The sequence below is a fragment of the Dinoponera quadriceps genome, unplaced genomic scaffold (assembly GCF_001313825.1).
Source record: "Dinoponera quadriceps isolate SergipeBrazil2010 unplaced genomic scaffold, ASM131382v1 scaffold179, whole genome shotgun sequence".
Taxonomy (NCBI): Eukaryota; Metazoa; Arthropoda; class Insecta; order Hymenoptera; family Formicidae; genus Dinoponera; species Dinoponera quadriceps.
This window is the reverse complement of record NW_014554529.1, coordinates 506,248-521,899: the sequence shown is the minus strand read 5'-3', so window position 1 is coordinate 521,899 and position 15,652 is coordinate 506,248. Positions and strand designations below refer to the sequence as shown.

The 15,652-nt window shown below is 40.2% G+C and overlaps 1 protein-coding gene across 2 annotated transcripts in view; it reads left to right on the top strand.

The window, feature by feature from the left end:
- The first annotated feature begins 1,541 nt into the window (after window positions 1-1,541).
- The window catches only part of LOC106751810, a 66,909-nt gene continuing 52,798 nt past the window's right edge, over window positions 1,542-15,652 (top strand). For both annotated transcript variants that reach the window (XM_014632991.1, XM_014632990.1), the window contains exons 1-2: window positions 1,542-3,334; window positions 10,710-11,730. In XM_014632991.1, the coding sequence (XP_014488477.1) occupies window positions 10,727-11,730 (1,004 nt within the window). In that variant the 5' untranslated portion in view covers window positions 1,542-3,334; window positions 10,710-10,726. The remainder of the gene's footprint in view (window positions 3,335-10,709; window positions 11,731-15,652) is intronic.

The following is a 15,652-nucleotide window of genomic DNA, read 5'->3' as shown; positions in this document are numbered from 1 at the left end:
CCTCAGGGATGCGTTCTAAAATTCAATCTTGATTACTACGATTATCTTAGGTACCCGTCCCGAATTATCAATATAGCTGGTTGGTTAACCAATGGTAACACCTCCTATCTCAGGTAATTTATATCCTTTCCACTTCTGGTGGTCGTTCCAAAACACATAGTTATCCATGAGGGTAACTTTTTGACCTCACAAAATTGAAAGGTTGTGATAATTATGCCATAAAAAGCGCAATAAAAATATGTACGAATTGGATTTATATAATGTATTATTATACATTTATACTGGACTTAATTGCTTACACTTATATGTGACATCATGGCGAATAATATTTGTCCTTTGAAGGGACGACATCATAATGCTTAATACTTAATGACAATCAAATATTACAAGAGGTGAGAATAGGGGAATTTTAGTAACGGATCAAATTAGTAAGTATTTCATTGATACAGATTACAAATTAAGAAGGAGAAATTATCTCTAAATTTTTAAATTTCTTTTATTTATGTATTTATTTTTAAGGTGGAATATTGTCTGAAGTACCATTATCAAATTTTAATCCCGGATCTGGAACAATAAGAATAGTAAACAATTTACACACACGTAAACAAATTAACATTAAATAAGTAGGTGAAATATTGCAGTGAAATTTATTGACTATTGACTGCCTAATTTATTCTCTAATGATCAAAAACTGTGGAATTCATTCTAAAATATTCCTTGAATTATTTTCCGGCAAGCTTTAGTATTATATTTTTCGCATAATCTTCGATACGAACTGCTTTTCCCACTTTGCTACGAATTTTCGTAATTCTTTCTAAATTCATGAGTTACTGCAAATTCTTCTTCATTCCCACTATCGCTATCACTTTCCACGTTCGTAACGACACCTTAATGAATGTCTACTTGCAGCAAATGCTCTGAGTACAATTATTTATATCTTTCCTACCGCCATAATTGGCCACTACCGAATTCATTCCAAAAAACTCCTATCTCAGGTAATTTATATCCCTTCCACTCCTAGAACCTCCGAGGTTGGCCAAGGTTGAATTTCGGAACGCACCCCAGAATGAAGTTTCCGAATACTCGATAGGATATTTCACTTTACAAAATTTGAAATCCCCGTTTGAATTCGAATGCGCGATCGAACAGTTGCACCTGAACCGTAAAGTCCAATAACGCCTACAATCGGACGGCAATTCGACTAGTCCCAATGTTACTGTGTCCGCCTTTGTACCCTCTTCTTCCGCACTTGCCTCGTCATTCTCTTCTCGTCTCTTTTCCGAGGAAAGAAGCGAGCGAGAGAGAAAGCCAGAAAGCAGAACAACAGAGATACGACGTATCTCTACGATTCTAACTTAGCGTCACAGCGATGCGTAAGATGAAGATTTCAGGAACTCGATTTGCCGCGAATAACAGTCATCGGACTCTTCAAACTTGCACCGACAAGATCCACCTTTCTTTGTTTCTCTTTCTCCCTCTTTTCTCTCTCTCTCTCTCTCTCTTTCTGCTCTGGTCTGGAAAAATTTTCCACCAACTCCGGGCTCAAATATGTACCGCGTAGTCTTCTTAGGTAGAAGAATATCAAGCTCGGAAAGAAAGATACAAGCACTTACTCGTTCTCTGAATCTCTCGCTATTTGCAGTAAGTGTCACGCGGGTCAACGCGGGTTTGTCGGAGTAATCTTGCGATCTGCGCCTCGGCACGCGTTCGCTTTACCTCTTTTTCTTCGTCTCTCATTCCTCTCTCTTCGTCCTCTTCGCCAGTCGTGTCTCTCTCTCTCTCTCTCTCTCTCCTGCTCTCGACGATCGCCCTTTCTCTATAGGGAACCGGCTTCGTTTCGCTCTTTTTCTCCCCCATCGCCTCGCGCACGCGTACATGTATATGCGCGCGCTCGCGTGCGTGTGAGTGGGTGGATGGGTGAGTGCGTGGATCGCGGCGGTGAATTGGTGAACGTACGGAGAACTCTCGTAGTCTGCGCTCGTCGGCGCTCGTTCCTCTTCAGTGCGTGCCTTACGCGGCTACCGTCGACTACCGAGGCTCTCGTTATAGAACGGTTACGTGGCATTACTCTTTCGGTGCGTCGATTCGGAAGGAAGAAATAATTGTCGGGCCAGAAGAGACGAGCTAGAAAGAATCGGGACGGGCGGTGAGTCCTAGAAGAAAAAGAGAGAGATAGAGAGAGAGAGAGAGAGAGCAAAGTGTGTAAAGAAAACTTGACGGACGAGAAGCGAAGGGGAGCGAAAGAGAAAGAGAGATGAGAGCGGGGAGGGAGAGGGTTGAACGGAACACGTGAGTGGGAAGGAGAGAACGGGCGAGATAGAGAGAGAGAAAGAAAGAAAGACGCTAGCGATCACGTCTTTCAAAACGGAATCTTCGGCGAAGGGGACGTGCATCTCTCGCGAGTGCGTCCACGCGAGTACGTCGAACTCTCGCCTCTCCGCGCGTAGATACGTTTCGATTACCTACGAGAAAGAAAGCGCCGTGTTGTAGGTGGCTTCTCCTCGGAGAAGAATCTTTCATGCGAGACACATCGCGAAGTTGGCCGCGCGACAATCCAGTGTCGTGTGAAACTCTCGTCGCGCCTTGTCGATCCGCGCTCGATCGATCCGCGCGCGCTTCGATTCTCGACGCGACTCGAAACAGGATTTATCATGTCCGCTGAACGATCCAAAACGCTTTGTCGCGAGCCAAATTGAGCTGTGCCGCCTACGATGAGTCACGCCGCCCGTTAATCCAGGTGACTGCTGGAGATCGAGGTAAACGCGAGGGCGCGGAAGAAGGTGCGAAGCCGCGAGATCAATGAGCGTATGCGCACACGTACGTGCGATCGAGTTTTCGCGCGGCATTCGCGGGTGTCGTCGTCGGTGTTCGCACACCTGGCGGCAGGTATGCCATTGAGGAATCCGGAGCGGACTGCGCGACGAAAGATCGCGTCCACCGGTGCATTGCGACGACGTTGAATCCGCAAAATCGTCCCGCAGTTAACGACGATTGACGAGCGCGTGATGCGATCGACGAGATAAGTCGCAGGTAGAGCGCGTCGTCGAAGCGAGCGATCCGGGTGGCAATATTTTTAGGCGGTCGTCGAACGGTACGCGCCGGCCGGCGCGGACGCTCCGGGGCGACCTGTGACGGAGGAAAGAAAGAGAGAAGGAAGAAGGAATATCCCGAGGAGGAATCTTCGCTACGCGAGAGAGATACGAGGAGTCACGGAGAGGAGGGTTGGAGGGGAGGAAGAGGGGCCACGTCGGCGAACAGGATTTCGAAAGCGGTCTCGGGAGGAGGCGAAGGCAGAGTCCAACAAAAGGAAAAAAAGAGGAGTGGAGAGAAGAAGGTAAGGGAACATATAAAGTGCTATGGATATGACAGCGAAAGAGAGAGAGAGGGAGAGAGAACACGTATGTATATATATATATATATATATATATATATGTTGCGTATCGTGGCACCTTTTTACATTATTGTAGTTCGAACAAGGTTGTACACGAGTGGAATAACCGTGATTTAAACGCATTGTTATGCATCGGTTCGGGCGAGCGCGCGCACATTCGTTCGTTCGTTCGTCGCGCGATTCAACGAAGAATCGGACGAACAACATCGTCGAAGTTGTACGTTATTTCGCTCTTGAATATCGGCCGGCTCCTCCGGCGTTGCTACGCGGATTTCCCGCACACCGGAGCGGGACACCTTTGGCGTTCCGGTGTGACACGAAGGTACGTACGTGTATAAATAGTACGCGAGAAAGACGGCGAGGGAAAGAACACTCGCGATCGGCCGAAGGTTAGATAGTGGCGCGTATCGGTTGTTTGACCGTCCCTATTTGCGTTGCTTTTAGCGTTTCGCGATACAGAATATTGCGGGTCACGGTGATAAATTGTGGCGCTAGCTTTATGCGATAGGACATTTTCCTGTCGGCGCGTACAGTGCATGCACCGCGCGGTATCTGTGTCGTATCCGCGTTGAAATTCGCCAATTTACTCGATCTAGTGTGCACGATGTTTCAGTCTTAGTGACTCATGCGAAAAACGGCACTGCATGCGGCCCTACATGGGTATTTCCAGTCCAGCCCTTTTTTTTATGTCTTTAAAATGCTTCGAAAAACCTGTAAAAATTCACGGATATATTTTTAAGTTTCTAGAAGAAATATCTGTACTTCATTGTGCGAGAAACAAAAATGTAGTATATTACGGGGCCCTTCAACGTGTTGAGAAATTTCGAGGAATAGAAACAGTCCGGATTCGAAATACCCATGTAGGGCCACAATAGGTTGAGAAGAGGGTTTTTCGTTTAATTTCAGGAATGTGCTTTTCGTTGAATTTATTAGAAATCTCACGAAGAATTACGATGCGTGCGACTCTTGTTCGTGAATGAATAAAAAAAGAATAATAAGTTCGGATCCCCATGATGGGCGTAGCTTTTTGCTCTCTGAGTAATAAAATTTACATTAACATTTCTGACAGGAGGCGTTTTCGCGCGCTATCAAAAGTTGCTTAATAACGCTTAAATCTTGCGGGAACTGCGACGTCTGGTAGTGCTGGAAACGTTTTTTGCTACAAATTACATTACAATTTACTGCTCAGAGCAATAGGCTAAAAGTTTACTACATCTATTGTGGATTAATCATTCTTGCCGAAGTAGGACTGTTGGTAAATCGGAAAAATACATCGAGACTGAGAACAGTGTAAACCGTATGTCGTTTGTATTACTTTTGCGAAAACCATTTTCGCAACGTCCGCTTTGATCTATACCACTGCGTTTCATTTTCCATTTTAAAGCTTTGCATTTTTTACGATTGCGACGGAAATATCGGAAGGATTTCGCGTATCAAGAAAGCTGCGGGCTATTGATACGTATCTCTTTCCTTTTTTTCTAACTTTTTCACTGCAAAGGGAAGGGGGGGGGGAGAAGAAGCGACTTATTTGCACAGAATCGGATTTTTTGAACTGCATTTGTGCGCGATTTCGATAACTTGACGCGCCAGCACAGGCGCTGGAGAGTGGTTGACCTTCGAGGTCTGTATCAATGATCGTGAAGGCCTCTCGGCGGACAATCAAACGGCGGGCGACATCTTTAGAGAACCATTCGGACGATAGACATTCTATTTTGTTAATCCCGATATGTCGATTCTTTTTCCACAGAGAGAAAGTCAGAATCGATGTTGTTAGTGTTTAAATTTAATAATTTGTTACATTTAAATTACCTATTTGAAAAAGTGCTTTGAAAAAGCCAATTTATTTTATTCCGATATTTTACACATATTATATATACACACACATATATATATATATATATATATATATATATATATATAGAACATACAGGGTGTCCCAAACTAATCTTGGTTCTCGTAGTATGCAAGTAGAACGAGTAAAACTGAGCAGAAAAGTCCTGTACCATTTTGCAATTAACACGCAAAGTTTCGAGTTATCAATGATTGAAAATGGTCATGTATAGGGAGTTTTTTAATTAATAGGAAACTTTAATTACTCAAAAATTGGTAAAGAACTTTTTTGTTTAGAATGGTCTAATCTAAGTTGGGTGAATTTTGTTATTTCACAATAATATTATTAATTAAATAAATACTTTATATCATCATTTTATAGTCTGAGATATATGATACAGTAAAGATAAAATTGAAGCTTTATATATTTATGGTAAATCGTAACACATCAACATTTAATTGAATCAAATCACATTTTTCTCGTTGTAGGCAATTTATTCCATATATTGTGCCATTGTATCCCGTTAACAGGGCGAGTTAGCTCGCCAGACATTTTCCAAAGTAAAACAGATTTCTTTTATAAATTTATTTTTTAACTTTTCAGTCCATATTTTTTCTGTCGCTGAAGAACTGTAATTTAAAGTTATGTTAAAAATAGGTACAAAATTCCGTAGAGCGTAAAAAATATGTCATTTTGCTGCCCTGTCTGCTTTACGTGTATATTTTTTCCTTGTTCTTATCCCATCGTTTTTAATTACGTTTTGTTAATCTCCGATGTGCAGAGATCTTTTCTTCTTGAATTTCATCGGTGATTATTCATCATCTCATGAGAACTCGCCGGTTGAGTTGTTATCTAGTCCATGATCTCGTTGTAATAATCGATCATTATGATCATTTGTCGAAAGAAACGTATGCAAAGTTAAGAGTTTAATAGGTGATACATTATTAATCATTTCGCTGTTGCACATGTCTGTCGTTTGCGGCCGTGATCTGGCTGTGCGCGCTATTTGCTCGATGTACCGAAACTAAGTATTTGCTCCAATGCGGAGGCTGCATCAGACAACAGTTTCCGTAGTTCTGTTAAAACTGCTACATCGACTGCTTTGTCTACGAGCGCCTTTTCGTGTTCTTGCTGCTGGTCGAGATTGAATCGTCCTGCGACTCGTTGAGAGATGAGTAAGCACTTTAACGACTTTCGAGCATTCTAGAATGCTCCACCCGAAAGTCGTATACCTGAATTCCTGTTGCTTAGACGAAAACTCGTTTGTAGGGATGAGAACATTCCTATATAAAGTTCTCAATTTAATCTCAATTACGCTCACGTATTTCAACCGAGTTTTAAGGTGAGTAAATATTCAGAAGAATATTCTTAGTCACGATAACAAAACTATGTTATCCTTGTCACTGAGTTTTCGTTAATTTTATCAACATTCCGTAACACGAAAATCAAAATTTTTTCTGTATAATAGAGATAAGTTTGTCAAAAAGGACTATTATTCTTGGATCTTAATAAAAATGGTATATAATTCTATATCGAACAAGTTGTAGCACAGCGAATCGTAGCTTTCATCATCAATATGATACAAATATATCGATGTACTCGATAAGAAAATGCAAAGTATTCGATCATAAAGCCAATATAATTCACCACAGTGGCCCATATACAATTCTAATAAACGAACAGGACATCTGAACAGCTGACATATAAATTCAATTCAGCGCCTATACATGGCGCTATTCAATTTTTTTTAAACGTCCTTTATTATTACCCCCATTCGAAAAATTATTAAAGCGTCCACATCATCTGTCATTGCGATGTCACACGCTAATTAGTTATGATGCATTGTAACGAAACTATAATTACGACTCATCGGCGTAGTCCGATGACATAGGCGTCGCATTTTTAAAGCGAAGCGAAGGAACACTTCGTGTCTTTATTCGTGATGAAAAATCATCTAGACCGTGTATACTCTCTCAGACTTCGTTTTTCTATTTTCTACTTGAAATTTGTGTTAATGTCGACGATTGTATGTCCAGCTATTTGTAAAGTGCGACTTCGCGTAAAGCAAAGCAAAAAATTTGACGAGACTGTCAAATCGAGTTATAAAATGCGCAATTATCGGTCTTAACAATTTCCTGGCTTTTCGTTTTTTTCCCGGATGTTTCCTATGAAAAAATGCTTTTACGTTAAATTGACGGATTTTTAGCGAAAGGACATAGATATATATTTTTACGTAAAACTGGTTTTTAAGATAGATGAATTATTGGAAGTCTTTAACATTTATAGAAGAAGTAGAAGACTTTAACATTTATAGAAGTCTTTAACATTTATAGAAGATAGTTACACGCTCAAACACGATATTTACAGGATGATGAATGAAACATTCCAAAGGTATCTCTTAAATTAAAATACAAAGGAATAATAGTAAGTGAAAAGTACAAGATGTACAAGGATGCGGAAAAAGTGTACTAGGAAGCGACGTAAGTGTATTCTCGAGACGTGGGAGCGCCAGTCCGCGATGCGCTGCAATAAAACAATATACAGGGTGGTACCAATATAACCTACTTTTCCTACACTATAGGCAATAGAAGTGATGCCATAACGATGGTCCATGATTTATTAGCTATTAAAGATCACAAGATCTCAATATGTGTTGTCTGTGTATACGCGCGCACGCGTGCGTGTGTGTATGCATGTGTGTGAGTGGGAGCGAAAGAGGAAGAAGGAAAGAGAGAGGTAGAGGAGAGAGAAAAGAAGAAAGAGAGAGAGAGAGAGAGAGAAGGATGCTTTCTAATTCCATTTAATTGGTGACGAGGTTTCACTCTTTGCATCATTTTTGGTTTTTATCCTTATTTATTCGTGTGAACACGGAGTTTACCAGTGTTTTAATTGGAAGTTTAATTAGAAAATATTTTTATTAAATGGATAAAGCATCTTAATTTTCGTTAAGAATTAATTGAAAAAATTTCGTTAAGAATTAATTGAAAAAAATAGCTCATTAAATTAATCTTAACTTAGGATTAAGGATGTAAATTAATGTCTCGAGCTTCAATTGGGGAAAACCGATTTTATATCACCCGTCTTATATATAAAGAAAAAGTCATTAAGCGCATTTTTGTGTGAAAATGTTAATAATTGACGAACTATTACGACCGATCCATTCAACATATGCAACATATAAATTTTCTTAAACTTCACATATAATTTTTATTTAAATGTCTCGTGCAACCATTAAGATTAATATAAATATTGTTTAAATATGAAATATAAACGAAATTTAAAAATTGTATTTTTATCATAGTGGAATTTTTTAATCACTTTCTCTCGGTGCCCTTCCAGCCCTTTAAATTATTACGAAATTTTCACTTACGACTGAAGATTTTCGCTCGAAAATATTTAATTGAGAGAAAACGTGTGACCTTTGACACACCCTATACACGTCACTCACGCCATGAATACAGTTCAGCGGAGTGCGTCAGGCGTGCGGTCGTTCTCGCTCTCTCCATCGTGCACAGCGTGATTAAAAGTTCAACGAACCGCGCGATTTACGGTGCGGTTGTCTCCCTTCATTCCCTTCATTGATCATCGCGACAATGAGCTGACAGTGATGACTCAGAAGTGTGTTACATATATGATGCGCTGTTGACGAGTGTTGATTTCGGACAGTATTACCACATGAAAAAAATAGAAATCCCTATATTTTATCCCTCATCAGGTAAAAAGTCCCTCGATTTTCGAAATTTAACTCTAACGCATCACTTTCATCAATTCCGGTTAAGTTAACTGACGGTTGAATATTTTGGAATCGATTAATCGCATTTATCGTTAAGCAGAATTGACCGATCATGATTGATACTTAACCGTCGTTTAAACTTAACCGAAGTTGGTGAAAATGGCTCTTAAATAGCCATTGTCTATTTCCATGTCTTTATTAATACTTTTTTCGTAATTCATAGATAATTCATTGTAAATAAAAATGTTTGTTGGTACAATTACGAATTAACTAGTAAACTTTTACTAGTATTAATAATAATTAGAAGAAAAAACAAGAAAGAAAATACACTATAATTATAAAATATATATTAAATAGTGAAAAAAAAAATGTATGTTAAAACTGAACACCAGCATAAAATAACTAGTCGTTTATGTTAATCAAAGTTGATAGAAACGGGGATTAATACGTGTGTGTTAAGCAGAATTGAAGTGTGTTCTACTTCCACATAACGATAATAAAATATAAAAAAACAACAACAAGAACAATTTGTCTGTTTTTCAGAAAAATTAAAGTTTATTTTCCATTAATTTGCAGCAGAAAAGAAATTCTTGTTTGAAATCCCTATATATCGCGGAATTTTCTCGAAATCTCGGATTTAGGGATACATCCTTGGACGTGGCAACACTGATTTCGGAGATCTCGATCTCGCGAGGATATGCTACTTAATTAACGTCGTGAAAGCACCGATTGCACAATATCCGCGCCTCGTTGGCGCGCAATGTAGCATTTTATTCGCGTCACTCGCCGATTTCGTGGCGAGTTTTTCTCAATGAGGCTGTAGAATGCTTAAATTTAAAAACTTAAGTAAACTTCTCTTCTTCCTCTAGTATTGCGTTAATGTTTGCTCGATCTTTCTTTTTGTTAAAGTAACATCAACTGCAATTTAGCGAAAGGATATCTATAAACGGAGAAAAATACTTCTTTGAATTTAACAGCTTTTGTCGAGTCCAAAGCAATTTATCCACTGGAACGATTAGAATAAATTTTTTAATCAGCAAAATTCTTCGACTTTTCCACTAATTTCATTCTTTGGTAAGGAAAAGAAATCGCACGTTTCACGTAATATTCTCATTTTTCTAAAAAGTTTTTCTATTTTATTCTGGTGGTAACCGTAATCTTAACCACACGATGATTGAACGCTGTCGCGTAGAGTTATATAAAATGACAATTGATCGCCATCATTGATCATCGCTGATACATTCGACGCATCGCAAATCGTTCGCTTAGCGTTTCGTTGTTAATTGCCGCGGATAATTACGACCACTTACGATGGAACGTCGCGTCACATACACTTCTTTGGATCGCGCTTCAGTCGCGGTCGAATTCACAAACGATAACGCCGTTTTTATTCCGTTATCAACGATTTTGTACCGTTAATGTGACGTGTTGCAAATCTCTGCGTCATGGCGAGCGTATTCTTTCGCGAGTTCCTACGATATATTCGTAACGGTGAGTCATTGATAGGACGTGTACGAAAAAAATCTACATTCGGAAGATAATACATAATAATAATTTATTATTTACTAATGGGAGGGTACCTTTTAATAAGAAAACAAGGAGAAGATAATAGAGTAACATGAGCACATTAGGGAAATTCGTGAGATTCGCGAGATTCGCGTTAGTCGATAGCGATCGCTACGGACGTGCCGATCGGAAATTTCTTGGATCGTTTAACGTCGACGGATAAAAGTATTTCTTTTCTATCATTGCAGGCGCGAGTCGTCGCAAAATGGCGTCTAACGAAGACGGCGATCTGATCGATCTTGGGAACGATGCGTGCGTGCCGCGCGTCACCGTGGACGACCCGTCGACGCCCGAGGAACAAGAACACCTGCTCGACGTGTGCCCGCCGAAATTGGAGCAAAAGCTCTCGCTCACCAAGCGGCAGGAGCGAGTGCTCGAGGGCGGCGACAAGGGAGATATCTTGGTGACCCTGGGCCACGATCAAGTAGTGCCGATCCGCAAGAGAATCGACGTCGTCTCGTCGGACACGATCAAGCGAGTTCGCGACATTACTCGGAACTTGGAGCCGGTGATACGCAAAACCTGTTCGGGTATCAATGAGGAGATGCAGCAGGACACGGTGGACCACGCGTCCTCGGATAACGAGAAGAGGAGAATTTCGAGACACGAGGACGAGACGTACGAGACACGAGAGATAAGCAACGCTTTCAACTTCCTCACCGAGCACGACGACAACGAGGATCAAGCGGGAGCCGGCGCCCGGCCGAGAAATGAGATCGACCGTGCCGCATCCTCGGCGCGTACCCTCACCGAGAAGGATGTGATACGTTACACCTTCGAGTCGTCATCCAGAATATCGAACGAACAAGCGGCTGGAAGTCGCTGCGCGGACGGCAGGAAAGACGTCGCGAACGATGGTGGTGTCGTTCAACCGACGGACAATCTGGCCTCCTTCGAGTCTTCGTCGAACTCGAGCGGGTCCCGCCAGAACGGTCAAGTAAGCGACAAATCCGTATCTATCGAGACGGAGGCCCGCGCGAGAGCCGGTCTCAAGAGACGCGGCCAGGAAGACGTAGCGTTCGAGCGCGTAGCCAAGAGGCGTTCCTCGCGAGATAAATCGCACCGTAAATCGTGGACGGAAGGGACGAGCTTAAATTCCGCTCTCACCGATGGACCTCGCAGAATCGATCGGTCCAGCAGCCTGGAAGATTATCGCCGTGTGCCGTCCATTCCCGACGTCGATCGCGGAGTGTCCAGCTTTCTCACGAGGTACGTTACGCTTCTGCCATCTTTTTCGTATTTTCCCGGAGAGAGAATTCTCGGTTCTCTCGAATGAGTGTCCGGCTGAGTTTTCGACTCGAAGAGGAGACACGAGAGAAAACATCGCATCGTTTGTTTGAGAGCATTGACGACAAATTTATAGACGACAAATCACATTGTTCCCCACCCTCCCTCCTCTCTCTCTCTCTCTCTCTCTCTTTCTCTCTTTCTCTCTCTTTGTGGAAGAAATAATTTTGTAAGAGATCGAACGGCACCACTTTGCAACGGAACGCGATATTTCAACTTGACGCGCGACGATTAAGAAAGTAAACGCAAGCATAACTTTTGTAGTTATAATATAACAACTCCCGAGTTCGACGGTATCCAATTAATCGGTTTCTCTTATTAGTTCCTGCCAATTAGAAAGTAACGAATATTTTAATCAAATTACCGGGTTTCCTGCCTTCTCCTCTGTCGGCAGAATGCAATGTTTTTGTTAGGATTTCCTCCTTTCTCACGATATCGCTCTCGTATTTCGACTCGAAGTACCACTCGCCGCCCTGCATCGGTTCTTACGATGAATTAGCTTGCATCGTTAGTCTGTTGAACGAAAGAGGTGCATAGGTACCTGCATAGGTACGCTCGAACGCGACTGCAGGAAAGTGCACTTTCGTGCCGGAAGTATTTACATAGAGCCGATGTAACGAGCGTGCAAACTGTTTCGATTCAAACTTGCTCTACGAGCCGCGTGCGCGTCTTGACGACGAGAAACGACCTGCCTGCCGGACTGCGAGATCTCGATGCCGATCTCGAAGCGGGAGACACTGGCAGTGAAAATGTAAATCCGCTTTGACGACCGCGAGTGCATCACACTTGTACTGTCTCCTAAGTATTAACGGAAGTGCAAACTCGACAGTTTTACTATCGAGAGTCGCTTTCGGCGTAGAAGTCTCCCGAGCGAACGTTATTTCTAAGTCGACTCGAGACACTAATTGAAAATCATTATCTATCGGAGACGTAATTCTCCCGTTTGACTTTTGAAATTTCCATATGCATCGTGCGAGAATTTCATTAAGACTCTCCTGGGTAGTTGCTGCAACTGTCCTTGTTTGGTGACGTCAGAAGCGAGAAAACGCATGCCAAAAATTCTTGCGTTTTATGTTCAAATAAAAAGATATGCTTACTGAAAATGACATTTGTGATCGATTCAGTACACTTTTAAAATTATTCGTGCACTTTTACTCGAACAAGCAATAAATAGTCGTAAAATTAATATTGACAAAATAACGAAAAAAGGGGTTAAAATGAATAGTTCCGTGTAAAATTAATTTTGCGGTTGTTTATTGATGGTTCGAATAAATGAAATGCACGGACAATTTTACAAGTATACTGATTCGATCACAGATATCATTTTGTATGTCTTTTTATTTGAACTCATAGTAAAACGCAAGAATTCTTGACGTGCGTTTTTTCGCTTCTGACGTTATCAAATAGGATATTATCAAACAAGGACAGTTGTAATGACCCAGGAGCCTTAAGAAAAGATAAAGCGTTTGAGTGTACTTTGGAAGATCGTAATAAATTTTTTTCATTTACCAACGCAAATTTTTGGTTGAGATTGTCTTTATTTGTGCTCACTCAAGAGTTATTTATTTCGATTCATGTTTAGCGAAATCTGTTTCCTCCTTATAATCTGTTTGCATTAGAATCTTATTTATCCTTCGTTTTCGATTGATCAGAAGAGAAATCAGAATTATCGATCACCTAATTTAGAAATTTTCGTTATTATTTAATTTGCGAACGTTTGAATTGTAGATTCACCAATTTGCGTTGACATGAAAATAAAAAGTACTGGTTACTCTCGATACTCGAGGATGCTAACACGGTAACCTTCCATCGACGAGACGTGCTCGAGAGCACCGTTATCTACTCGTGTCATCTATTTGTTATTTTTAATCTTCAACTATACATGAAATTCGTTTACTTATGCCGGCCTGTTCTCTATTTATTCTGAATGTATACACAATTTTTACAATTGGCTCACATATTGAGGAAAATTATATGTTATTTGTCGATGTTATTTCCGCACGCCCATCTTATCCTCTCATTGTTGCAACATTTGGTAATTATTTACAATAGCCTTTTTCGAATTTTGATATTTTTTACGACTGTCTAAAAAATATCAAATTTCGCTGTCTTTGTTGTTATTCCGACAGTGACAATCAATTGGGGGAGCTCGAAAAATATGTAACCTATCTATTTTTTTAACTATTTTTTTCCAACGTATGAATCATACATGTGTATAAAATATCGTATCCCTTAAGCATATGTATTTTTGCTTGTGTACTGAAGTCAATATATTCTATTATTCAAAAGATTAATATATTCTATTATTCAATACTTCTATTATTCAAATGGAACAGTCAATATCTCATACTGTTGTACATACGAAGCCGAGTGGGAGCGAGAGAGAGAAGGTGAAGAAAAGTACGCGATAAACAAAATCATAACAATCGTCTTTGAGAAATTTTACGAGTTATTGTAATTTTCAGATTAACCGAAACTAAATTTTAGTTTCAAATCAGAAATAGGTTCGTTTGTATAATTACTGAATTGAATATACGTTTTTGTTGTTCCTGACGTTTACTGTTTATTGGCAACGATACATGTACGATGCTTTCGCTTCTGATTCATGATACGTTCTAACTTGCGTAGGAATCTTGCTAATCCTTTCGGTATTTATTATTTTTAGTATATTGCAGACTCATCTATTTAGTAAGGCGAAGATTTAACACATGTATTCATTTATCGTTGAAATCACGTGTTGATTACAATGTTAAATGCATCACTAGGTGACTCTAATGATAAATGGATACATGTATTAAATCTTCGCGTTAAATAGATGAGTCTACAATATACTGAAAATAATGAATACTGAAGAGATTAGCAATATATTATAGACTTATCTATTTAGGAAGGCGAGGATTTAATAGACCCTCAGACAAGCAGAGATACATGTGCTTAGACAATGGATCGCCAAGGTTATTTTGAAGCTCAAATCTTTTTTGCGAATATGCGACGATCAAGAAGAGTTATTTAAATTCTTAAAACCACATAACGTGATTAAAAGATCAATAACTTGTTCAAGTTGTAGTGAGAAACCAGCAACTTTTGACAATCGTAAATTTACGTGGGGGTGCCAGAAGCTTCGAAAAGTTACGTTGGAAAAAAAATAGTTAAAAAAAAGATAGGTAGGTTACATATTTTTCGGACTCCTCCCATTGATTACCATTGTCGGAGTCACAACAAAGATTTTCACCAAAACTGCCGTAAAAAAATTTTTTAATTCGTAAAGGGCCCTATTGTAAATAATTATTTAACATTTATTAGATTAAAAATTGTGACTTACAACAATGTGAACTCTTGTTAGAACGAACTTAACGGATTGTAGCAATTTTTCATAACGACGTATAACCGATGTTTCTTTCTCAATTAAAAGAGAAACGAAAGTTAAAATTACCACTTAAATATAAGATACGTACTCTCTCTCTCTCTCTCTCTCTCTCTCTCTCTCTCTCTCTTTCCTGAAGTAGGAGAGAAAACTTTCTAACAGTCGTAGAATTACGAGTGATAGTGTGAGTATTCGGTATGAAAGCAAACGCATCACTTCTCACCTGAAAAAATTATGATTATCGATTTGCAAAGGTAACAACATGCCGTGAGCTATGGATTTTCGCGATTTTTGCTCGCACGTCATCGTGCGAGGAGAACAATCACGGTAAGCGGGCAGACACGCGATGAATTAAATTCCACGTCGTATCGCGCGCGCGGAACTCTTCGGAGGGATGGGACATTACGTATGACACGTGAAAGCGGAAAATTCTGGTGTTCGTTTCACGTGTTGCGAGACAGCTCGAGGATACAACAATTA